Below are 26181 nucleotides of genomic sequence, written 5' to 3' on the forward strand. Positions count from 1 at the left end.
AGCAAGTGCACTTGTGGTAATATTCCAAAATTCGCTGGACTCTGGGGTAGTTCCAGCAGATTGGAAAACAGCAAATATGACACCATTGCTTAAAAAGGGTGATAGATAAAAATTGGGGAATTATAGACCAGTTAGCTTAACTTCTGTAGTGGGGAAGATGCTTAAGTCTACTGTTAAGGAAAAAATAGCAAGGCATCTAGATAGAAATTGTCCCATTGGGCAGATGCAGCATAGGTACATGAAAGGCAGGCCATGCTTAACTAATCTTTTGGAATTCTATGAAGACATTCCAAGCATGGTGGACAACAGGGACCCAGTGGATGTGGTGTACCTAGATTTCCAAAAGGCCTTCGACAAGGTGCCACACAAGAGGCTGCTGCACATGATAAAGATGCATGGCGTTACAAGTAAAGTATTAGCATGGATAGAGGATTGGTTAACTAACAGGAAGCAAAGAGTGGGGATAAATGAGTGCTATTCTAGTTGACAATAAGTAACTATGGTGTGCCTCAGGGATCAGTGTTGGGACTGCAATTATTGACAATTTACATAGATGATTTGGAATTGGGGACCATGTGTCAAAGTTTCTCAAAGTTTGCAGATGACACTAGGATGAGTGGCAGAGGAACATAGATACTTTAAGTGAGTGGCAAAGGTCTGGCAGTTGGAATACAATGTTAATAAATGGGAAGTCATCCATTTTGGTAGGAATAACAGTAAAAAGGACTATTACTTGAATGGAAAAAAAAATTGCAGCATGCTGCTATGCAAAGGGACCTGGGTGCATGAATCACTAAAAGTTGGTCTGCAGGTACAACAGATAATTAGGAAGGCGCAAATGGAATTTTCTCCTTCATTGCTAAAGGGATTGAGTTTAAAAGCAGCTGTATAAGGTGCTGGTGAGGCCACACCTGGAGTACTACGTGCAGTTTTGGTCTCCTTACTTGAGAAAGGATGTACTGGAATTGGAGGGGGTGCAGAAGAGGTTCACTAGGTTGATTCCTGAGTTGAGGGTGTGGGTTATGAGGAGACAGAGTAGACTGGGATTATATTCATTGGAATTTAGAAGAATATGGGGGGATCTTATAGAAACATATAAAATTATGAAGGGGATAGATAAGATATACGTAGAGAGGATGTTTCCACTGGCAAGTGAAACTAGCTCTATTCCTGATGAAGGGCTTTTGCCCGAAGCGTCGATTTTCCTTCTCCTCGGATGCTGCCTGACCTGCTGTGCTTTTCCAACACCACTCTAATCTAGACTCAAAATTAGGGGGAGCAGATTTAGGACTGAATTGAGAAGGAACCTCTAAATGCAGAGGGTTGTAAATCAATGGCATCTCTTGCCCAGTGAATGCTACTTCAATAAATGTTTTTAAAGTAAGATAGTTTTTTTTTAACAATGAAGGAATTAAGTATTACGGTGAGAGGTTAGGGAAGTGGAGCTGAGTCCATGAAAAAATCAGCCATAATCTTATTGAACGGTGGAACAGGCTCAAAGGGCCAGATGGCCTACTCCTGCTCCAAGTTCTTATATTCTATATTTATATCTTATGCTCCCCACTAGTTGGTTTGAAGGTAGGTAAAATCTATCAAGTGGCCTTCTGCTTGCCTACCTATCCCACACTGCCTGAAATGTAGGCGATGTATGCGTGTCCCAATGGGTTTATTGACCATTTAAAGACTTGGGTTGTTACCTGCAGTGAAGGGAGGACCAAACCATGTGGGAAACCCAGCAGCTTCAGCTGTATGGGCTGGAGTCGGACAAGCTGATGGCCTCCTTTGGAGTCACCTGGGCCTAGCATTGGTCACCCCTTCGAGATTATCCCCACCCTTCAGCCCTCCAATACACTCAACCCGCACTCACAAAGGCACTGGGGCAAACAGTAGCAAGGTAACTCGTTGACATAGGATATGATAAAGCAATCCTGGTTGAGAAGGTTTGGGGTGCTTGTGTCAGTATTCAATGGCCCATGGAGTTGAAACAAAGTAATTTATCTGAGCTCTGAGGCAAATCCACAGCTGTAATGTGATCTGTACTGCTAAGCACAATGGTGTTAAGGATGCATAAAATTTTGCAGATGCTGTTTTTAAAAAATAGTGTTACTGAGGCATGAACCATGAACAATCTATTTTTCAGATATTTAGACCCCAGGTTATCACTGAAGAGTTTCTTGTCAGCTGTGGAGCATTGCTTGTAAGTAAAGAATTACTAATTGCCATAATTGTTTTCCAATAAAAGGAATTAGCATGGATTTAAATATCATGCCTGATGACATCCTCAGGTTATCATATACTATTCAGAATCAATCAATCAATCATTTACTTTTGAAGCCCAGTCAAATGAAAAAAAAAACAACTCATATACAACAAGAACCCATAAATACTAAATGAGATAAACAATCGATCTGTTCTTCAGAAGCATTACTGCATTCTACATTATTGAAGAAATAGAGTATAGGAAGTCCCCGGGTTACGAATGCCCGACTTACAAACGTCCCCTACTTACGAATCAATCTCTGGCTTCTCATTTTTAAAAATTATTTTCAAATATCAGACTCACGTACAATGTTGCGTCCTAACGAACAGGCGGACTAATTAGCTCGTATCTGTTCCGACGCTCACATTCGACTTACAAACAATGGAAAAAACAGAACTTGTTCATAACATAGGACTGCTCTTTCATAAGGAATGAATCAAAAATTTATCTTTTTATTGTAAAGTGTTATGAATTATCATCCTCCAGTCATAATAATTGCTGCTCTTATTAGGTGCTTCTCCATAAAAATGTACAGATTGCTTTCTGACATTTTAATGGATCTGCACAACTTCCATGGCATTTAGTGACACCACTATTCCTCCTCAGAATGAGCATGACTATTTAATTCCAGACTCAGTCAAGCCTGGACTGTTGTGAGTGACTAGGATTGATTCTATTAACATAATTTTGATGTAACTATCCGTTACTACATTCTGTGAGAGACATAACCTTGCTTTTATTGGGTGAAGTTGCTGTAATGTTTATCATGAGTTCTGCTTCCTTTTGTTAGCTTTTTTAATAATGGACTTTGTTGACTTTGCTGTCATGCACATGTAAATAAAGTGCTAAGTAAATCGCGTTTGCCAGCTGTAAGGTATGCTATTTGATCTAAGTATTTTCACAACTACAATCCCATTTCCTACTCACTAATAGAGAGCAAGTCATCATCTGGTTTAATTGTATTGCAGCAGTTTTCACAGTAGCTTCACTAATTGGCCATGACATGATGCTGAATTTTTGAATGGACTTAAATACTGAAGGCTCAAGTCTAACTATGTGCCTAATAAATACTTAGAAACTCTCTACTTTTGCAGTCACTGTGTTGCAAATCCTCAACTTTGCATAAAAAATGGAAATATGATTGCAAGCCACCTGAATATTTAATTCAAAATGTCCTCAAGCTTCTTTAGTTCAATAAAACAAAGATCTGCAGATGCTGCATATCAGAAATTGCTGGAAAAACTCAGCTGGTCAGGCAACATCTGTCGGGAAAAAGCAGAGTTAACATTTGAGTCCAGTGATCTTTGTTTGGAAGGGTAGGAAAAAGGGTATTTATAGTGCAGACAGACTGGTAGGGAGACGAGCAGATGGGTGGAAATGGAGCCGAGAGAGAGAGAGATGAAAGGAGAAAGTAAATAAGGGGATTATTGATATTAGGCCAGCACAGAAGAGAAGCTGAATAAGTAATAATGAGCATAGGAATAAGAGAGAATGGATAGACTGTATTGAAAACAACCCAAGTCATGTGATAATAGGACTAAGAGTAGATCAGAAAGGGTTGGCTGTGCTGAAAGCAGTCCTTGTCATGGGACTGGGTGTGGGGATGGGTAAAAAAAAATGAATGGACAGAATCAATTTCTAAAGATATTGAGCTCGATGCTGTGTCATAGAGGCTGCAGGGTCCCCAAGCTGCAACTATTTGCAGATACCTATGCTGCTCTGGAACCTTCCTTCCCTCCTTTTCCCTCTGACTTCATCCTTTCTTCTAACCCTACCTCTTGTCATGTATTTATTATTCTTTCTGACCTGTCACTCTCTTGATACTGAACTTTCTGTACTCAGCAAAGGTCTTAGTTTTTTTTCCTTCTGCGCCCCACCTCAATGACTTCTTGCATAATATACCATCGATTTCTTCATCCCTCACCTCTGCTTCTGTGCCCATTTCTTTGGTCAGGAGTCCTCTCCCTATCCCACAGACCCCTTCACTAGCTTTCAACATCGTCCTCCACTTGGATCCCTCCCTCTAGCCATTTACCTGTGCAGTGATTGGAACCAGGTGAACCTTGTTGACTATGAGGTCCTTGATTGTGGTTATTAACCTGGGCCAATCAGGGAGCCCTGACTGACAAAAATAAACAGTGGATTTAGAATCTCCTCAGTTCAGGGGACTGACTCTGAGTTGGCTGGCCACAGTCAGTGTACTGTGCACAGCAAATAAAGGGTTACTTGGTGACGGGATATTGTCCTCTGTCTGGTTATTTCAATCTGTTATTAAGAAATGTTGACATTAGATTAGATTCCCAACAGTGTGGAAACAGGCCCTTCAGCCCAACAAGTCCACATCAACCCTCCGAAGAGCAACCCACCCAGATCCATTCCCCTATATTTACCCCTGAGTAATGCACCTAACACGATGGACAATTTAGCATGGCCAATTCACTTAACCTGCACATCTCTGGGAGGAAAACGGAGCACCCGGAGGAAATCCATACAGACACAGGGAGAACGTGCAAACTCCACACAGACAGTCGCCTGAGGCTGGAATCGAACCTGCTAACACTGCCACCGTGCCGCTCTGATGTAATGCTGACATTACATCAGTCAGATCGATTTTTCTACTTCCCCTCATGTTTTTGAAAATATCTCCCTCTGACTGCACTCCGTGCTCTCAGATCCAAGTCGGCCAGCAAGGATGGTGCTGTTGTTGTCTAGGGTATACTGACCTTTACATTGTGGAAGCTGAATGCCAGCTCTCAGATACCTCCTCCTCGACTGTGACCACACAATCAAGCATCAGGCCAGTGTGTCCATTGCTGTCACCAATTTCATCTCATCTGGGGATCCCCCACCCCCCACCTGCCTCCAAGCTCATACTGCCCGAACCATGTACAGCTGCCTCTGCCTTCTCCCCAAAATCCACAGACAGGCCTGCCTGGGTTGACCCATTGTTTACATCTGTTCCTGCCCCCATGGAACTTATTTCTTTCTACCTCGTCTTGATTTTTTTCTCTCCTTGTCCAGTCCCTACCCACTTACATCCATAATGTTTTTGATGCTTTATGTCAGTTTCAAAATTTCCAGTTCACAGACACCAGCTGCCTCCTCTTCACCATGGCCATACAGTCCCTTTATATGTGCAGGATGGTCTGAGGGCTCTCCGCTTCTTCCTGGTAAAAAGGCCTGAACTGTTTGCATTCACCACCACCATTTTTCACCTGGCTGAGCTCATCATCAGTTTGAACAACTTCTTCTTTAAATCCTCTCACTTTCCTCAGATCAAACAGGTATCAGCATGGGTGCCAGTTATGCCTCTCTCTTTGTTGGGTATGTGGAACATTCCTTGTCTCAATCCTAATTGGCCCTCACCCAATACTCTTTCTCTGGTATATCGATGACACCATCAGTACTGCTTCCCTCTCTCATTTGGAACAGGAAGAATTTATCAATTTTGCTTCCAATTTCCACCCTGATCTCAACTTAACTTGGTCCATCTCTGAATCCTTCCTTCCCTTCCTCGACACCTGTTTCCATTTCTGTGGATAGACTGGTCATTAATATCCATTGCAAACCCATTAACTCCCATAGTTACCTTGAGTATCATCCTCAAGGCATGCTACCTGTAAGGTCTCCATTCCATTCTCTCATTTTCTCTGTTTCCATAACATCTGCTCTGATGCCACTTTCTGCAGGTGGGCCTCAGAAATATCCACCTGTTTCCTCAATTGAAGATTCCCTGCTACCTTGGGGGCCTTGACCATCCATTCTCCCATGCATCAACCCTCACTCTTTCTCTTCCCTCCCACAGCAGGGAGAGGGTCCCTTCTGGTCTGCATTTGCCACACAACCAGCCTCCACATTCAGAGAATCTTATGCTGTTATTTCTGCCACTTCCAATGGGATGCCATAACCAAACACATATTCCCTTGAAATGAATGCATGGAGGCCAGTATCATTTCACCAAATCTCCCTTTATTTAAACATGGAGATTCTAGCTTCCTCAGAGGCGGCTGTCAGAATGAACAGAATCTCTGATGCTGCTGTTCATATCTGTCAGGCAGGGTCCCTGATTGGACCAGATTAGATTAGATTCTGTACAGTATGGAATCAGGCCCTTCGGCCCAATAAGTCCACACCGACCCTCCGAAAAGTAACCCACCCAGACCCATTCCCCTACCTTATATTTACCCCTGACTAATGCACCTAATACCATGGGCAATTTAGCATGGCCAATTCACCTTACCTGCACATCTTTGGATTGTGGGAGGAAACTGGAGCACCCGGAGGAAACCCATGCAGATATTGGGAGAATGTGCAAACTTCACACAGTCGCCCAAGGCGGGAATTCAACCTGGGTCCCTGATGCTGTGAAGCAGCAGTGCTAACCACTGAGCCATCGTGCCACCCCAAATTAGCAGCCCCAGTCAGGGAACTCGTATGAAATCTACTTGGCTGACCTCGTTACAATCACTATATCTCTCCCCTTCCAGCTCCAAGGATGTAGGCTGGTTCTTTTTTTTTGTTGTAGCTCCCCCTGGGCATTTTAGCACTGGATCAGGTTTCTCGAGCTCTGCCTCTGATAAGGGCACTATGTAACGCACAGTATCTCACTTTGTGTGCCTGGAAATTCTTGGAAGAAATTAATTTTCCTTATCACGTGACAAAGGCGTTGAGGGGGCAACATCCGTCATGTCCATCTCAAATTCCGAGGTATCGTCAATGCTTGACCAAAGAGGGAGAACTCCCGGATTCCAGAATAGTTGGAAGGCTAGTTGAGGAGCCATGCACATTTTGCTCCTGCCCTGTTTGTGACTTTGCACCTTTCGTCAATGCATGAAGAAAACGGTCTTTCTTTCTTAGCAGAGTGTTATGTCCAACATTGGTGATCCTGATGCTGTTTCACTCCAGGTCTGGGAAGGTAAGATTTAGCCTGATGTGGAGTCTGCTGGAGCTAACCCTGTTGTTGCAATAGGGGTGATTCTATAATCAAACAGGAGCTGGGACAGTTTGTGGACTGTTTCTTTCAGACTGCCTTCAAAGTTTGGACTGCTCTTCTGCCAGACAATTGGATGATGGATGGTCTGGAGCTGTCCTTATATGTCAAATACCGTTGAAATTTATGAAATACTCAAATTCCCTGCTGGTAAAGAAGGGCCCGTTATCTGTGACCAACACTTCCAAGAGTCCGTGTATTGCAAAAGATGCACGCTTTTTTTTATTGTCGACACTGTATTTGATGAATGAACTCTACGCACGTCCAGCCATTTTTAGTGGGTGTCCACAATGACTAAAAACATTGAGCCGCTGAAAGGACCTGCATAGTTGGCGTGTAATTAAGGCCATTCCCACAAATGTGGGGAGCTGCTGGCAATACCTTTTGTCCTTTTTGGCACTCTGGGCACTGCATCACCAATGCTGCTATGTGTGCATCCAAGCCTGGCCACCCCATATAACATCTCACCAGCATCTTCATTTTGGAAACCCCAAATGACCCTGGTGAAGTTCAGTCAGTATCTGGTGGTAACCTTTGCTCAGGATGATCACTGTTGCACCCCATAATAATATACTGTCTTCTATTGTGATCTGGTCTCTCCAGGTCAAAAAAGGTTTTCAGTTCTGATGTGACAGTCCTTTGGTTTCCCCCATCACCACCAACTGTTTCTGTTTTGCCAGAAACGGATCTTTCTACGTTCAAAGGGTGAGATTGTCCAGAAAATGTAAAACTATTACAAACTGTTTCAGTGGCGGTACCATGAATGGTGTATCCGCCAGCAGGAGGCAGCTCAATGCATTTGTATTTGTTACTTGGCCTCCCAGATGGTGTACCAACTTCTAATTATACGCTGTTAGTATCAGATCCAATTGCTGAACTCAGCCTAAGGTACTGCCTTGTCGTCTTTAGGTAGGTCAACAGGGGTTTGTGGTCATTATAATTACAAATTGATGACCAAAAAGCTGTTGGTGGAACTTTCTAACTCCAAATATGACTGCCAACCCTTCCTTCTCTACCTTAGCGCATTTATGCTCTGCATTAGCCGAAGTCCTGGATGTATATGCTATTGGGCGTTACTCTCCATTGGGCGACCTATGACCTAATACTATCCCAATGCCATACAGGGAGGCATCGCATGCCAATACCAGATCTCTTTTGGGATATAGATGTCAACATCTTAGAGGATGATAGCTGTCTCTTCAGTTTGCTGAAGGCTACATCTTAGCTTCATGGCCATTTCCAAGGCTGACCTTTTCTTAAGAGTTGATGCAACGGTGACAGGATGGAAGCCAGATTATGCATTAACTTTCCATAATAATTCATCAGTTCAAGAAAAGACTTAAGCTCCAGTATAGGTGTGAGAGCCAGGGCATCTTTTATTGCCCTCACTTTATCTTCCAATTGGTGTAATCGGGTCTTGTCAACTCTTGTAGCATGAGTATTAGAGATGTCCAGCTCAGAAATAGACCCTTCGGTCTAACTTGTCTATGCCAACCAGATATCCTAACCTAATTTAGTCCCATTTCCCTCTAAACCTTTCCTATTCATATACCCATCCAGATCCCTTTGAAATGTTGTAATTGTACCAGCCACCATCACTTCCTCTGGCAGCTCATTCCATACAGGCGCCACTTTTTGCGTGAAAAAGTTTCCCCGAGGGCCCTTTTAAATCTTTCCCCTCTCACCTTAAATATATGCCCTCTGGTTTTGGACTCCCCTACCTTGGGGTAAAGAATTTGACTATTCACCCTTTGGGGTGCCTGGAACATATTTTCCCTTTCTAAGGCTTGCATCTGTTTGGGGAAAACATTTAAGGACTATGTCCAAATTCTCTAAGTGATCCTTATTGGTGTTCCCTGTTATTAGCAGGTCATTTAGATAAGTGGCGACTAGGGGTAGACCTTATAAAATGTTTGGCGAAAGTGAGGACTGCAGATGCTGGAGATTAGAGTCAAGAGTGCGGTGCTGGAAAAGTACAGCAGCTTAGGCAACATTCGAGTAGCAGGAACATCGACGTTTCGGGCAAAAGCCCTTCATCAGCAATGTTCTCCACCTGGAAAATATTCTCCACCTGCACCACCTCCACCTGGAAAATGTTCTCCACCTGCACCACCTCCACCTGGAGAATGTTCTCCATCTGCTAAAAGATTGCGCAGGCTGACAATAACCCAAGTGGTAAGCCATTGTGTTGGTACAAACCCTTATCAGTAATGATCACAATTATGAATGGCTCCAGTCCAGTTTTGTGAAGTGCACCCCCCTCCCCCCCCATCTACTTTGCATATAGTCTATGTGAGAGATTGTGTTTTTATCCACCTAAAAGTGGTTTACCATTTGTTTAAAAACTCCAGAAAAGGCAAACTGATCTGTCAGGCTTCACAATTGGTACGACCGGTGCTGCCCATTCCATAAACTGGGCTAGATTGAGGATTCCTTCACCATTCATCCTTCTGATTTCTGCCTCTAATTCAGTCCATAAGGCAATTTACACTGGGTGGGCCTTGCTGAACTGTGCAATTGCTCCCTAGGCAACATGTAAAGTGGCCTTAGCTCCATTGATAGTCCCTAGACTATCCTGCAAAACCTCCAGATATTTAATTATGACTTTATTCAGGCAGACATTTTCTAATTGAAAAATGTTGAGAGACTCTCAGTAGATCTTTCAGAACCAATTTTGTCCCATCAAGCTTGGGCCCGAGCCTTTTACTTCAATCATTTGTAACTGAGCCAGCCGCTTCTCATAAGAGACTAGAACAGAAGTTGAATCCTTAATCTGTAAAGGTTTCCCATGATAGGTTCTCAGTCCAGCCGAAGTTTTGCCCAAACATAAGGGTTGGAGTCCAGAGTGAGTTTTGTTAAAGACTGGTTCTGCGATAACTGAAACAGCCACACGGGTATCGACTTCCGTTAGAACCAGGTGACCATTTAACCAGATTATTTTTTTGGTTGGTTCTGATTTGAATGCTGCTAAGCAATTTAACTTCCAAACCAGATGTAGGTGGACTTTACAAAGTGTGCACTCTTCTAGATACTAGCCTAGTACATGATGCTAGCAATGCTTATCCCAACTCAAGGATGACTGGTGCGAATGAATTTCTTCAGAAGAGTTTTTTTCTCTCACTGCCACTGTAATAACTCCACTGAGGATAGTATCCCTTCATCAAGTTACCCTTTATTTACACGTTCATAGTGCTTGACACTGGTCCGACTTCCTCAGAGCCACCTGGGTGAAGAGAACTTCTGACACTCCTGTTATATATTTTTTTAAAACTAAAAAGGGCAAATCTGTTTTTTTTTTCCTTTTTTCTTTTTTTCTCTTTTTTAATCTTTTTTGTGTATGTGCAGGTGTGAGACACAATGAAAGACAACATTGTACAAATCTTTATTCAATTTACACCAAGAAAGGAAATACCAGGGTGGCCAGTGACAAGCAATGCCCTTCTCGTCAAAGGGTAATGCTGCGTGATCAAAAAAGTGAAAGGAAGAGTAGGGATTTTGAAAAATTTTTAATTTTTTTTCTTCCTTCCTTCTTCTTGGAGCTCTCTGGATGTGGAGCAGCTGGTCCACGGACAGTCCCCTTCCTCTCAGACACAGTCAAGGAGGAGAGTCCTTGCACATACACACACTGACCCAGCTCCCTCAGAGCCAGCTCTCAGAGTGAACAAAACCTCTGACATTCTTGTTTATTTTTTTCTTTTTTTTTCTTTTTCTTTCTTTAAAACCCCCACACTACCGCCTAACTGTGGTTGTGCTTATTTTTTCCCTAGCACCCATGTTGTGTGTGTGTAGGTGTGAGACACAGTGAGAGACACAAGGTGCACGAATCTTTATTCAATTTCCACCACAGGAAGAAAGGAAACACCCAAGTGGCCAGTGACAAGCAGTGCCCTTCACATCAAAGGGCAATGCTGTGTGATCAAACAGTGAAGGGGAGGACAGGGATCAGGAAGGGTAGGGATATTTGTCAGCCAGTGCTGCCTGATTGGATGAGGTCAACAGTCCCAATCAAGGAACTCATATTTTATGAGGTCCATATGGCTGACCTCATTATAATCACTACAAACAGATGTTAAGCTAACTGGCCTTTAGTAACCTTTATTCCTCACTTTCCTTTTGGTTTCATAAATTACATATAAGGTGTTATTTTGGCAGTTTTCCGATCCTCTGCAAGTTTTCCAGAGTCTTTGGATTCTTGAAGATTACAACAATGTATCCAATATCTCTGCTCCTACTTCCTTTAAAATTCTTAGATGCAGCCCATCAAGTCCAAGGGTCTTATTGGCCCCATTATTTCCCCTCATACTTTTCCTCGAGTAATAGTTATTGTGTTTATTTCCTGCTCCCCGCCAGCCTCCACTTTAGTCCCTTTAGCCCCTTCGTTATTTTGTATGTTTGTGATGCGATTAGTAGCTTCTGCTCTGAAGACTGGTACAAAGTATTTGTTCAACTCCTCCGCCATTTCCTAGCTCACCATTCTCATTTCACTAACTCTTGCTGTCTAAGAGGCCAGTGATAACGTTTATATTTCTTTTCCTTATTTATTTGAAGAAGTTTTTACTGGATTTATGGTACTTGCTAGTTTGCCCTTGCTAGTTTATTTTTTCCCTTTTTTTATTTTGGGTCATCCTTTGTTGACATTTAAAACTTCCCCATTCCTCTGATTTATCACTTTGCCACATTGTATATTTCTCTTTCAGTTTGATAATGTGCTTAATTTCCCGGTTAACCGTGGTTGATTTAACCCCTTCCGAGAATCATCTTCACTAGGATTTATCTTTGGTCTGAGTCATGAGCTTTTTTATGAAATGTTTGCCATTGTTCACTGGCTGTCCTTTTCCGAGTCATAGATTTGTCACCTATCCTTATAACTCAGACCTTCTATTTCTGGCAACATTCTTGTAGATCTTTTTTGAGCAAGGGCAACTAGAACTATACACAGTATTCCAGAAGAGGCCTCACCAACTCTATGACTCTTATTTCCAAAAAATAATTTAGGTCACAGATTTATTTTTAGAGTTTCAAATAAGGGCACTGTTTATAGATCCTGACATTGCATTCACACCTTGCAGCTCCAGATATCCCAGGTTATGGCAATTAGGTTTGTTTATTTTCCATATTTCCTCATTTTTGCCAGTTAATGTTCACATAGGAGCTCCAACACTTGTCACTGTTAGTATGGAATAAGACGAGACTTGAAAAAGGAAATTATCTTCTGCATTGAGCATCATAGCTGCTGAAAGCATTGACAGGAAGTGTATGTAATATCCAAGGTCAAAAGTTTGTGAAATAAATAATTTTTAGGATTGATAGATTTTTGCCTGTTAAATTATATACGTTTCTTCTGTGTTTGTTGCAAAAATAATGAAGACTACACATTTTAAAATATCGCAACATGACCTTTGCATGTTGGTTTGTTTTCAGAATCACATTAAATCTATCGATTCTGGAGAGACAAATTTAGAAAGTGCAGTAGGTAAGTACATCATTTTAATTTAAGATGAAATGTAAAATCTGTTTTTCCACATTTGTCTAATTTTCATATAGACAGGTTTCTGACATCATAGCATGGGATGTGACAGAAATGAGGAAACGTTCTTACAATAAGATAAATGCGTCTTGAACTTTTAGCAACTTTACTATTTGGAACACTTGGTGCTAGCATTTTGGCACAGATCGCAGAGGCAAATGTCTTATTTGAGGAGAATTCAACGGGTTATGAATCTTTGGAATTTTCTACCCCAGAGTCCTATGGAAACTCAATCACTGAGTATGTTCAGAGTTTGACAAATTTCAAAATTCCAGTGATCTAAAGGAATTTAATTGAATGTATTATCACATGTACCGAGGCGCAGTGAAAAGCTTTGACTTGCAAGCAATACAGGTAGATCACAGAGTTAAGTAGCATAGATAAGTAAATAATAGGTAAACAGCAGCAAAAACAAAAACACAGGTACAGGCAAATGTTAAGAGTTTGTGAGTCCATTCAGTATCCTAACAACAGTAGGGTAGAAACTGTTACAAAACCGGCTGGTGTGTGTGTTCAGGCATCTATACCTTCTCCCCAATGGTAGAGGATGTAGAAAAGCATTGCCAGGGTAGGATGGATATTTGAGAATACTGGCGGTCTTTCCTTGACAGCGGGCCTGGTAGATGGATTCTGTAGATGGGAGGTTGGCCTTTGTGATTGTCCGGGCCGATTTCACCACTCTGTAACCGTCTCCGATCTTGAATAGTACACTTGTCATACCAGGTAGTGATACATCCTGACAGAATGCTCTTGATGCTGCACATATAAAAGTTGGCAATTCACTGTCATGCGAAATTTCCTCAGCTGCCTGAGGAAGAAGAGCCTTTGTTACCAGTGCGTCCACATGAAGAGTCCAAGAAAGCTTGTTGTGCATGACCACTCCCAGGAGCTTGACACTCCACTCGTTCCATCTCTGTTCTGTTAATATGTAGGGGGGGCATGAGTAACATCCCGCTGAAAGTCAATAATGAGTTCCTTGGTTTTGCCAGCATTGAGAGCTAGGTTGTTCTCAGTGCACCATTTTTCCAGATCTTCCACCTCCTGTCAGTAGTCTGTTTCGTCACCATCTGAGATCCGACGTGGTGGTAAATGGCATTAGTCTGGTATTTGTCAATGCAGTTATGGTATACAGTATCCCTGGGGGGCTCCAGTGTTGAGTGTTAGTGAGGATGAAATATTGTCCCCAGTCTTCACTGATTGTGGCCTGTGGGTCAGGAAACTGAGGATCCAGTTGCAGAGAGTGGAGCTTAGTCCAAGATCACGAAGTTTAGTAATCAGTCTCAAGGGGATAATAGTATAGAAGGCTGAACTGTAGTCAATGAGTAGGATTCTTACGTAGCTGTTCTTGGTGTCAAGATGTTCTAGGAAAGAGTGAAGGGCAAGTGATATGGCATCTGATGGGGATCTGTTGGTCCGATAGGCAAATTGGAGTGGGTCAAGAGTAGTGGGGAAGCTGGAGATGATTAAATCCATGACCAGCCTTTCAAAGCACTTCATGACCATCGAAGTTAGGGCCACTGGGTGGTAGTCATTGAGACATGCTGCCTTCAATGGAATTTGGGGATAGTGTGGGGAAAAGCCATTGAGGTAGATGATCAGGGGTGGCACGGTGGCTCAGTGGTTAGCATTGTTGCCGCACAGCACCAGGGACCCGGGTTCGATTCCTACCTTGGATGACTGTTTGTGTGGAGTTTGCACATTTGCCCCATGTCTGTGTGGGATTCCTCCCACAGTCCAAAGATGTGCAGGTCAGGTGAATTGGTCAGGCTAAATTGCCCATAGTATTAGCTGCATTAGTCAGAGGGAAATGGGTCTGGGTGGGTTACTCTTCAGAAGGTCGGTGTGGACCTGTTGGGCCAAAGGGCCTGTTTCCAAACTGCAGGGAATCTAATCTAATCTAATGATCATAAGGATTAGCAGAGCAGACTCAACAGGCCTAAATGGTCCAAATGTACTTCTAGTATAAAGCATGTTTCGGCAGTGTGATTTGGCTATAACATCGATGAAGAATTAGGGAATGATATTTTCGAGAACGCTTACCTGTACAGGGGAACCTCGATTATCCGAACAAGATGGGTGGGCACTATTTCGTTCAGATAATTAATTATTCAGTTAATCAATTCAGTGCCCTTCCTCTGGGGCTTGGAGTTTTCTATTAAGTCTGCTCTCCGTTCAGGAGACTAGCAGAGCACACCGCACGTAAGCTCTCGCCCACCCCAACACCGCCCCCCAAACCATGTCCACCCCCAACCCCGCTCCCTACCACTCTCAGACAGCAACTCACCAGGACAAAGGATTCGATACCCAGTATGAGCAAAACCACCGTAGTGTACAAAGTCCCATGCAAGGACTGCACAAAACACTACATAGGACAAACAGGAAGACAGCTAACGATCCGTATCCATGAACACCACAAAACGACACGACCAGCTATCCTTAGTAGCCACACACGCAGATGACAAGCAACATGAGTTCGACTGGGACAACACTACTATTATAGGACAAGCCAAACAAAGAACAGCCAGGGAATTCCTAGAGGCATGGCACTCATCCACAGATTCTTTCTATCAATAAACACATTGACCTGGACCCAATATACCGGCCACTTCAGAGGACAGCTGGAACTGATAACCGGAAGCGGCAGAGACAAACTACTATAAATGCCGGAGGAAACATTACAGAAGCGCTTCACAGGAGGCTCCCAAGCACTGAGGATGTCACCTAGACAGGGGACGAAATGACTGCAACACAAATTCCCAGCTCGGCGAACAGAACCGAAACAAGAGTATTCTTGAGGGGGAAGTGGAAGCAGGAAATGAAAAAGAAAAATCCAGGATGCAGCACAACAAGAGCTTTCCACTTCTCTTTAGTCTTCGATACTGAGGGAAATTGAGAGGTAGTTGCAGCTGTTAGAGGACAACGATTACAATGCAGAATGCAGCAGGGTAGAAGTTCGTTTGATCAGATATCATCTGGCATCCTATGAACAGCTTCTTCAAGACAGAAGAGAAAGGACAAAGCAGCAAAAACTGGATATCTTTTTAAACCAACCCCAAGAAACAGTCAGAAGACAATCAATCACAAGTTTCGCTGGAACACAATTATGGCGTTATAGGAGAATTACCTGTATTTGTGTGTTGCTGTTTACTGATGACTATAATTCAGAAGCATTTCTTTCGTTATAAGGCACTTTAGGACAACCTGTGATCATGAAAGGCTCCACGTAATTGTAAATTTATTTTTTTTTTGGTGTCAGCCTGAATTGCATCACATCTCAGCTTAAATTTTTATAAATATTTTAAAACAGCCTTAAAGATCTGCTGTGCCATAAGGTTGGTACTTTGGGGCTTTACTTTTCAATCCTCTATGTCTTGCTGCCTGACTTCCTTTCTGTCTGATTTGGGTCTTTGGCACAAGTCTAGTATTAGAGTCTTGAAATGTCCCTGCATTTGGACCCTCTACATGCATAACTGCAAGAAGCATAGTCGGAAGGTTGAAAACACCACCTTCGGGTGTATTTTCATTTGTGTGGTGCTTGGTTTTCATTGTTGATTGCCAGAGAAGTCCCAGTATTCTTGGAGTGTTGTTGATAGGAGTCAGCACTGGCTTAATAGACCATTGTTATCATTTTGCTGACATTTGTCATTCCTCCCTGCAATACCTCCAAACCTGACTGTTCCTCCACATTCGACTCTCTACACGTGAGGCCATCTAAAAATCTGCTGTTTATGTCTTAATTCAAACAAATTCCTGCTTATCTTTCATCCCTACACTCACTGACTTATGTTGGCTTCTGGTCAAGCAACTGCCTTGATTTTAAAGTTCTTGTCCTGTTTTATATCCACTATTGCTTTGCCCTTACTTATCACTGTAATCCTCCTTAGTCTCAGTAACCCACCAAAAATATCTGGCCTCTCGCGCTTCTTTGATTTCAATCATTTCACCATTGGTGACCATCCTTTCAGTTGCCTGGCCTCTGAGCTTTAGGTTCTCCTCCCAACACCTTTTTTTTGGTATTTTCTTTTCCTCATGAAACTACCAGTGTGACCAAGCTTTTGGCCATCTGAGCTCATGTGACCTTTGTCTTGTAATACTTCTCTAAAGAACCTGGGGACATTACTTGCAAACATCAAAAATGCTCCATAAATTCAAGTTCATCTCCTTTGTGGCCCCTAATCTCAGTAGGTCAGAAAAACTGACATGGGCTCAGCAGTGATTTTGTGGGCATCAACTATGTTTGTTTTTTTGCAGAATGGCTATTTACCTTGATCATAACCTGCAATACAGCAACCAATGTAGCTTCAAAATGAGAAGATATTAGTTGTCCAGCCCAGCTGAAATTACAGAAATGCTCACAAGCCATGCATTAACCTGGAATCTTTTGCTTAGCTGCAAGTTGAAATGAACAAGTGATATATCTGGAGCCTGCATTCTGTTTTTGGAGAATAAAATTTGACAGGATGATAAAGACTATCATGCAAGATATATATTTAACACTTTTCAGAAAATATGTTTTTTGAATAATATTTTTCTTTTAAATTCAACCTTAGGTCAAACTGGTTCAGAAGAATTTATCAGAACAGTTTTCTCATCATGGGAGGCCATTACTCAGCATCCAGTGCTACTGACTACCTACCATTCTACCGTAAGTAATACATATCAGCATATACAAGTAAATCTATGTGAGCAATATCTGTGGATTTTGATCCTGAAAGTACATGTTACTAATTTAATAAAGCAGCCATGCAAGTCAGACATCATTCATCAGAGAGTATCATTTATGTTTCATATTGTTGCAAGCACAGCAGAGTCACTTGGATGGAGTGATTAGGACTAGGACCTTCAGCGAATTTTAGTTCCACTAACCAATTGTAGAATCCCTTCTCCAACCCATAACTAATCAACTACCTCAGCACAGGACAGGGATGAAACGTGGAACTTTCTTCGCCTGTGACTCAAGTGTTGACACTGCACTAATCAACTACACACTGTAGTACACAGAAGTTCTTTACAGCTAATTGGTCAATTAAATAGCTATTTTAGCCCAACTACCAAATTTCTGTAACAAAACTCAGTGATATGGCTAGTTAGAACCTCCTTCACATATATGCCAGATGTGTTTCTTGTTTCTGAAAGAACTGCAGATGCTGGAAATCAGAAACAAAATTGTTGGAAAAGCTGAGCAGGTCTGGCACATCTGTAGAGAGAAATCAGAGTTAACATTTCAGGTCCAGTGACTCTTCCTCGGAACAGGAAGGGTTACTGGATCCAAAATGTTAACTCTGATTTCTCTCCACAGAGCTTAAAAATGTGTTGCTGGAAAAGCGCAGCAGGTCAGGCAACATCAAAGGACCAGGAGAATCGACGTTTCGGGCATAAGCCCTTCTTCAGGAAGACGTAGATGCTGCACAGATGCTGCCAGACCTGTTCAGCTATCCTAGCAATTTCTGTTTTCGTGTCTCTTACTTATGATTTGGAGTTGCCGGTGTTGGACTGCTGGCGCTCCAAAAGCTAGTGCTTCCAATTAAATCTGTTGGACTATAACCTGGTGTTGTGTGATTTTTAACTTCATTTCTTGCAGACCGCATGTGATGGAAATGCACGGTAGGCTTTATTCCCCAGCCCCGAGCCCCAGCCAAGCCGAGTTCAGATGTGGGATGTACCATTTTGTTTGGCAGGAGGATATTTAATGGGGAACCTGCTTTCTTATTGACTCTCCATCCATCCCTGATCAATCTCAGAGCTGCATAGTGCACTTCTTACTCAAGGTCAACTGTAACCCTGAGGTAGCCACTTGAGTGCCTTATGATTTTATAGGATTGAGGTGCTTGTGGGCCAGCGCTTGAAATGGAGATTTACAACTGACAGGGTGGTCTGTTCCCCTGCAAAGTGAAAAGCTAAAAATGATTTAATATCAGTTTTTAGATGGTTGCCCAAATCCTCTTGAGCTCTTTCTCCATAAATCAACACAATACAGTTCTCTAAAAGTTTTCTAGAAGTCTAAGTAAATGAAGTAGACGTAGGCAGTACTGCTCAGATAAAACCTGTACCGGCTTAATCCTTTCAAAGCCAGATGGAAGTGGAGGCCATGCTTGATGAGGACACCATCGAACCAAGCCAGAGCAAGTGGAGTTCGCCAATCATCTTAGTTCCAAAACAGAACAGGATTCAGTGATTCTGTATGGATTATTGGAAGGTCAACACATTACAAAATTGGACTCCTATCCAATTCCTAGATTGGAGGATTGTCTTGAGAAAGTCAGACAAGCCAGTTACATCTCCAAGTTGGACTTAATGCGTGGTCACTGGCAGGTACCTTTATTAGAGACGGGGAAAGAAATTTCTGCATTTGTAACCTCAAATGGGCTATATCAGTTGAAGTGATGCCTTTTGGAATGAAGAATGCACCCACTACATTCCAAAGAATCATGAACAGAGTTGTGGCTGGGATAACAAACTGTGCAGTCTATTTGGATGATGTAATGATCTTTAGTAAGTACTGGAAAGATTGCATGGTACAGTTAGCAGAGCTCTTTGAACAACTACAAGAAGTAAAACTGGTGATAAACATAAATAAAACAGAATTCACAAAAGCAGAGGTGACGTTCTTGGGATGTAACATCGGTTATGGAAGGTTGACTCCATGGAATGCAAAGACAAAGGCCATTGAGGAATTTACACCACCAACCTCCAAGAAAGAGATGCTTCGATTCTTAGGACTCAGCAGATTCTATCGGAAGTTTGTTCCAAACTTCAGCAGTGTAGTGGCACTGTTAACCTTTTTGCTGAAGAAGAACACAAAGTTTCAGTGGACGGAACTATGCCAGGAAGCATTCGACCATTTGAAATCAATAATAGCCACTAAACCAGTTTTAGCTACACCAAACTTTTCAAAACCTTTTAAAGTCACTATTGATGCTAGTAACATAGGAATTGGAGCTGTACTCCTACAGGAAGATGAGGGTGGGATTGAACTGCCTGTTGGTTACTTTTCGAAGACCATCAACATCTGCCAGAGGCAATATTCCACAATAGCAAAGGAACTATTGAGTTTGGTACTGGCCTTACAATATTCTAATGCGTATGTCACAAACAATGTGTCGGAGACGGTTGTATATATGGATCACAATCCGCTTATATTCTTAGAATGCTTTAAAGACAAAACATGAGACTATTTCATTGGAGTCTTATGTACAGGTTTTTGAGAAGTTAAGGTGAACTTATATCAAGGTTTTCTGATGTTAAGGTAATGTGTTTAAAAAGTAAAGGAAGAAAATGAAGCCATCTTTTCATTATGATGGTTCATTTTTTTCTTAAGGGGGGAGGTGTAATGAAGATATGGGTGTACTGTACCTTTAACAGAGTTAAAAGCAACAGAACTACCTGACAGAACCAAGTGTTTTGAAAAGAAATATAATGTAACATTTGGTCAAACAACTCGATTAGCTGGTTGCCTGGAAATGACAAAACAGATTCAAATTAAGCCAATCAGTTTAAATTATACCCAAAATACAAAACTCCAATCCAGTTTGAATTTAGTATATTGACAATCTTAAAAACCAATGACACAAACCAATATGCTGAGGGTTTAAGACTGGGGAAAATTGAACAGTTGAGAGGAAAACTGCCAAGCCCCAGCATGTAAAAAGACTGCAGAAAATATCTCTTGAAAGGTACCTTTATCAATTAGTAACATGTGAAGCAGAAATCCCTAAGATGAAGGAAAGAAGACTGGAATTCAGAGAAAATGAAAGCTGCTTGGTTTTGAGATTTTAAAAAAGTTTTGTTTTGTAAACCATAATCAGAAGTTTTATTGGATTAGTATTATAGAAGGGAAGGTAACAATTAGGTTAGAGTAAGGAATTGTAAATAGTTGTATGTTAATTATTCTCTATTATGCTTTAAGAAATAAAGTTATTAATTTTTACTTTAACTAGTTCTTGGCCTATCGAAGTTTCACAGATTACTGCACAGGATAAATCTTTTCTGTGTTGCTGGTTTTAAGTTAAGCAAGAGAGTTTACCCTGTGTTGTAACATTACCCAAGGGAGCTGATTTATCTGGTCGACCATAAAAGAATTAACAGACCTGAATAAAATTGTGCAATTCTAATCTGTCCTGCTTTCATCAGTATTTGCATATGCATTTCATCGACTAGCTCTTAAGCATTCAGATTTTTAATGACATGCATAGGAGTTATTGTTAGTTTGTCCAGTATCTGATCATTCCTGTAGTCATGTTGCATCTGTGGAGAATATTGTTCCAGTATTGAGTGCTTGATCAGAACAACACATTTGGATTTCAGATCGAGTATTACTGCTGGTTTTATGACTTCTAAAGCAAATCAAGTTGTTGTTGCTAGGATTTTGATTCAAGTGACAACTGCTTCTTGTTTTACATCTCAATCCTGTTGTACAGCCTTAACAGTGAGATTGAGTAGATCTTCAAAGTCTGAGAAAAGAATTAGGCAAGAACTTTGCTAAATAGTTCACAATTTCAACAAATTGTTCCACTGCTTTTTCATCTGTTGGTCACTGCATCTCTGCAATAGCTCTGACCTTGTCGAGGTCTGTGACATATTCTTTTGCTGCCAGTACATGACCTATGTACCTGATTTAGGGATTTTCAATTGTATGTTTTTCTTGTTCCATTCTTTTTTCTCAAAATACTTCTTTTTCTGTTGTACTGTGATGACTACCTTTCTGATTTTACTTGGTGAGCATCAGCTGCCAGATCCTCAAAGAATGATTTCTTGGCCTTATTCTTCCCATTTTTTAGGACCACCTGACTAATGAAGCTGCTAGTTCCTCAGTCTTGTTTTTTAGGCTATACTTGAGGGCAGCAGAAACTCTGTTTGGCAGGTGGTGAGTTGGTCTCACATTCTTATTTACTTTGACATGATGTTCACTAGGGAGCTATTCAAGGCCTGTAAGAATCTCCTATGATCTTCTCGGATCTGTTCAGCAGTCAATAGTTTAGTAGCTTGCAAAACACTCACTTCATATCTCTTTTGCCATAAGGAGGGTTATCAGTCTAAGCTTTAGACTTGCTACGACTTGGAAAGTGGATTTTGTTTCACATCTACCATATGGAATTCTAGATCTTAATTTTTCCCCATTATATAACCCTCAATTTATTTGCTATTTTGGGTGAGTATTGTTCCATCGTACACCCTCAATCTTATTTTCAAGGGCTTAATTTTTGAGGCACCATCTTGATCTACTTCACAGAGCTCTGTGAAATTCATGATTTCGCACAAGCATCCATGTCTAACATTAACATGTTGCTTTCTTTCTGCGGTCACCATCTAACAGTCAGAAACTAAGGCCTGACAAGTGCAACCTGTTGCCTGGTGTAGCATTTGTCAGAATGATCAGCTGACATCTCTGCTGTGACCATCTTTATCAGCTTGCTTTTGCCCTTATCTAGCTAAACACTTGTATGCAAAGAGATTCAGTAACATACTGATGAAACGCTGCTTTCCAAAGCTGAACCCACTTTCTTTTCTTTTGTGTGATGCCCTCTGCAATAATTACATCCCGTACTCTGGACAAGATCTTTCAGCTGGCGTTTCTGCACATATCTGTTCCATTTTCTCACCATATTGTTCTTGTTTAGACTGGAAGGTGTCTCAGCATAATGCAAAGCTTTGTTTATTCTCAGATTATGATGTTCGAGCTGATGATTGCCAATCTCAGAGTTTCTGCATGCATTGATAACTTTCTTGAGAGCACATTTCTTCCTTTTCAGAAGACATGATTTCACGGGAGGATTTCAGGATTGTGCCTAAGACAATTCTATCGCAATTCTATTGTGCCTCGATGCTAAACACCTACAATTGATAGATAGCATTAAAATGGAGCTTAATCTGGTTCGTAGTGAGGTTTAGGGTGAAGTACAGATCATAACACTGTTTTCTAAACACTGACAAGATGGTCAGTTATTTGTATTTTTAATCAATTCTATAGCTATATCAAATAGTGGAATCTTATAGAGTGAATATTAGTGAAATTCATATCAAAACTGGATGAGAGGTCTGGCAAGGTCTTTCTTGATATTGAGAGTTTCTTGCTCCATCTTTTATGCTTTTGCTAAATGACAAAGTGAGCTTCTCACTAGGTAGTGGTGAATGCCAATTAAGAGGGAATTGTAGCTTGTTAAACAACTTGTTAATGACACAACTTGCCTCACTAAAAGATAGCTTCTTATCTAATCATATCTGCCAATCAAGCACACATCAAGTAAACTGCATATTGAAATCAGAGCAGGTATCTAGTTACTTCAGCTTGCTGCTGGCAATGAGGAGCTAACATGTTGATTGATAATCTACAGCATTTCAGGGGACATCCATGGGCACCAGCCACATGCACCATTCATTGATAGATGTTGGCATCAAACACTTGCTAAGCTCTCATGACCATCATGGCACCTCTCTAATATATTTGCAGGATGCTTGAGAATCACAGATGTGCAATGTAGGGCATACTGGTAAAATGGGGCAAAAAGCTGCAGTTTGGACAATTTGTATGCAAGGACAAGCTCTCAGTTTGGACCAGGCTGCATCTCAGGATTGCTCACTTGCTCTCTTTGTACTTGCTCACTTAGCATTTAGCAGATAGTTTGCATCTCTGCCCATCTTGTACTGTCTTGTCTGCCATGGCAGTTAGTGTGTTGGCACTTCACCCAAAGCCAAAGGCCATCAGTACTGCCAATAGCTCCCCATCATTTGTGAAACTTCCAACAGTGCTGTGGGATGAGGGGAACATCGCTGCATCATATGTCATTGAGTATGACAATGGATTTTAATGAATGCAACGGAAAGTGGAATGGTTGAAGTGGGTGTGGGATAAAAAGGGGGATCAGAACACAGCAGCCTCTCCCCTTTGGATATAAAATGTACTGGTCACATCACTGGCACAGCATCTTCACCAAATTCGTGCACATGTTACAATCAGGACCATGATGGAACAAATGATAGGTTTAGTGAAGGTATGGTTCCATGGCTTGCAGCAATCTGGCAGGGGGTGTCTTCAAATATAGTCTGAACAGGGTACATTGCACCACCCTGGCAGGCCATGTTCTGTACAATCAGAACAAGCGAAAGGTGATGTGATGGATGGTGAAAAGCAAGGGTAATGGGAGCAGTCTTCCAAGGAGGAGGATGAAAACAGTGAGCTACAGGAAGCTCTTCTTGCAAATGACAGAGCTCACCTGAATTGGAGCTATAAGGCAGGCAGGACCTGATTGACCATGGGACTAGTAGATGTTAGTTGGGTGGAGAATACATTGTGCACTGTTACATTTAGTTCACATAGTGGATGCATACTGCAGACTGAATTCATTTCCTTTCTTTCCCTTTAGCTGGCTGTCAATTAAAACTCATTTCGGACGTGTCTGAATCCCTATTTGCATATCTTGTTCCACCCTTTGGATAATGAGAGGTGCAGGTGATCATTGGAAGAAGGCAAAATAGTAGCACTGACTCAGAGAGAGTCTTCAGATGGGAAGCACCTAATGGCAAGTAATCAGGGTAACATGGTAGTGAAACAGTGACTCGTGAGAGAAATTGGGTTGCATGTGCAAGAGAGTGTCAACCATGTGTCACTGGCAGCAAGGCTTTGTGATTGCTGAGACATAAATTGCCATTGAGGGGCAAGTGCAGATTGCCAATGCTTGTCCATGTGATCAGTGGCCTCTCAAAGATGGCACAAGCACAAGGGATGCAGGTCTTTCAGCGGATAACTGGTGAGTAACAAGTTCTACTGGAAGCATCACGTGGTAAGGTAAGACCAGAATCAGATGTGAGGGATAACACAGGGCAGGATAGGGAGTTAAAGAACAGTGTTTGGTAATATATAGCAAGAAACCTCATTAGGCCTCATGGGGAGAATCCCTCCAAAAAACTCAATGCAATTCATAATTAGAGAAAAAAATTAAGATCCAGCTCACAGTTTTGCTGATGGAATCGGAAAAAAAGTAAATTCTGTCTAACATCTTTTATTCCCACAGCAATAGGTCATTCTAACAGCACTTCAAAGTTGCAGATTGCAGCTTTAATTATTTTCTTATTTAAAAAATAGCAACTGGTTCTCTTACAGTTCTGAGTCTGTCAATTCTAACTTCACACATCTGACATGATGCTTCATCCAATATGCTTTAATGGCTGCCACAAACTAAAGTGAATGCAGCTACCATGATGGTAGAGGTCACATGAGAGGTCACGCATGACACTTTGTACAAATGCATTGCTGCAAACAAGCATCATCACACTGAGAGGGTATCCGGAATTCCCTATTCCACCAAGATAATATTTTCTTTCCATGCTGTCAACTTGTAGCATCTTACAATAATGAACGAATTGAATGTCAAAAGTAAATTAGCTTGAGGTTGTGGATTCCAAGTTATAGGAAATTGATTTGCTGAATCAGGTCCTCTAACTTATATTAAATGACATTAAATCAGTTGTCAACACCCTAAGCTCTGAAATTTCTTCCTTAAATCTTTTTGACCCTCAACCTTGCGACAACTCTTTAAGTCATTCTTAAAGTCTACATCTTTGGCCATGCTTTAGGCCATCTAGTCCAATACTCAACAGTGGCTCAGCATCAAATTGTTCAATAATACTTGTAAACCATTGAGGGAAAGTAAATTGTTTGACAAACTAATTTAAATTAAATAAATTAATGATCAACGCTCCCAGTAAAGTATATATCCTTTCACTGAAAAGGGTAGGGAGACTGATTTTGTTTATTAACACCATTATAGGCTAACTAGGTCAAATGGTCAGATTCTGAGACTTTACATTATTGGTGCCAGTTGATTCATTGTATTCCATGACTATTTATTCCACAGAGCAATGAACAATAAGCATCTGATAGACGCTCATGAGTGCAACCATTAAGTTACACACAATGTTTTAAGCATTTAGTCACCAGCCCAGTGGGATCATATAAGAGTTTGCTAGCTTTATGAGCGATTATTTTTGACACTTCTCATGAGGCACTGCATGCCACGTGTGGGTGAAAATGATACTTCATTAATCTCACCTCATAGTAAATGTATCTTATCTCTGCTAAACAGTGAACATTTGTGAAGGAGTGTGTGCAGAGATTATGGAGAAGGACTTTGGAGAAGGAAAATGATGTTGTTATAGTCAGAAATGATTAAAAATATGAGCTCAATGTAAAGAGTACCATATAGATGTGAACAAGTACAAGGGTATTGTGTCCATAAGGAATTTATATTTGAAATTCATACTTCAATTGATGAAGTATCTTACTTTGCACTACAAGTGTTCTGAAGAGCTCCGCAATCAATGAATTATATTTGAAGCCATGTTGGTCCTAGATTAGATTAGATTAGATTACTTACAGTGTGGAAACAGGCCCTTCGGCCCAACAAGTCC

General features: G+C 41.4%; 1 protein-coding gene across 21 annotated transcripts in view; it reads left to right on the forward strand.

Annotated features, from left to right (window-relative positions):
- The window catches only part of ulk4 (unc-51 like kinase 4), a 497483-nt gene that overhangs the window by 210310 nt on the left and 260992 nt on the right, over window positions 1–26181 (forward strand). For all 21 annotated transcript variants that reach the window (XR_006315934.1, XR_006315935.1, XM_043719550.1 and 18 more), the window contains 3 exons: window positions 2141–2197; window positions 12672–12723; window positions 17328–17422. Coding sequence is in view for 19 of the 21 variants with exons in the window: in XM_043719550.1 (XP_043575485.1) it covers window positions 2141–2197; window positions 12672–12723; window positions 17328–17422 (204 nt within the window). In the remaining 2 variants the exon portion in view is untranslated. The remainder of the gene's footprint in view (window positions 1–2140; window positions 2198–12671; window positions 12724–17327; window positions 17423–26181) is intronic.

Source organism: Chiloscyllium plagiosum, chromosome 29, assembly GCF_004010195.1.
Source record: "Chiloscyllium plagiosum isolate BGI_BamShark_2017 chromosome 29, ASM401019v2, whole genome shotgun sequence".
In the NCBI taxonomy this organism is placed as follows: Eukaryota; Metazoa; Chordata; class Chondrichthyes; order Orectolobiformes; family Hemiscylliidae; genus Chiloscyllium; species Chiloscyllium plagiosum.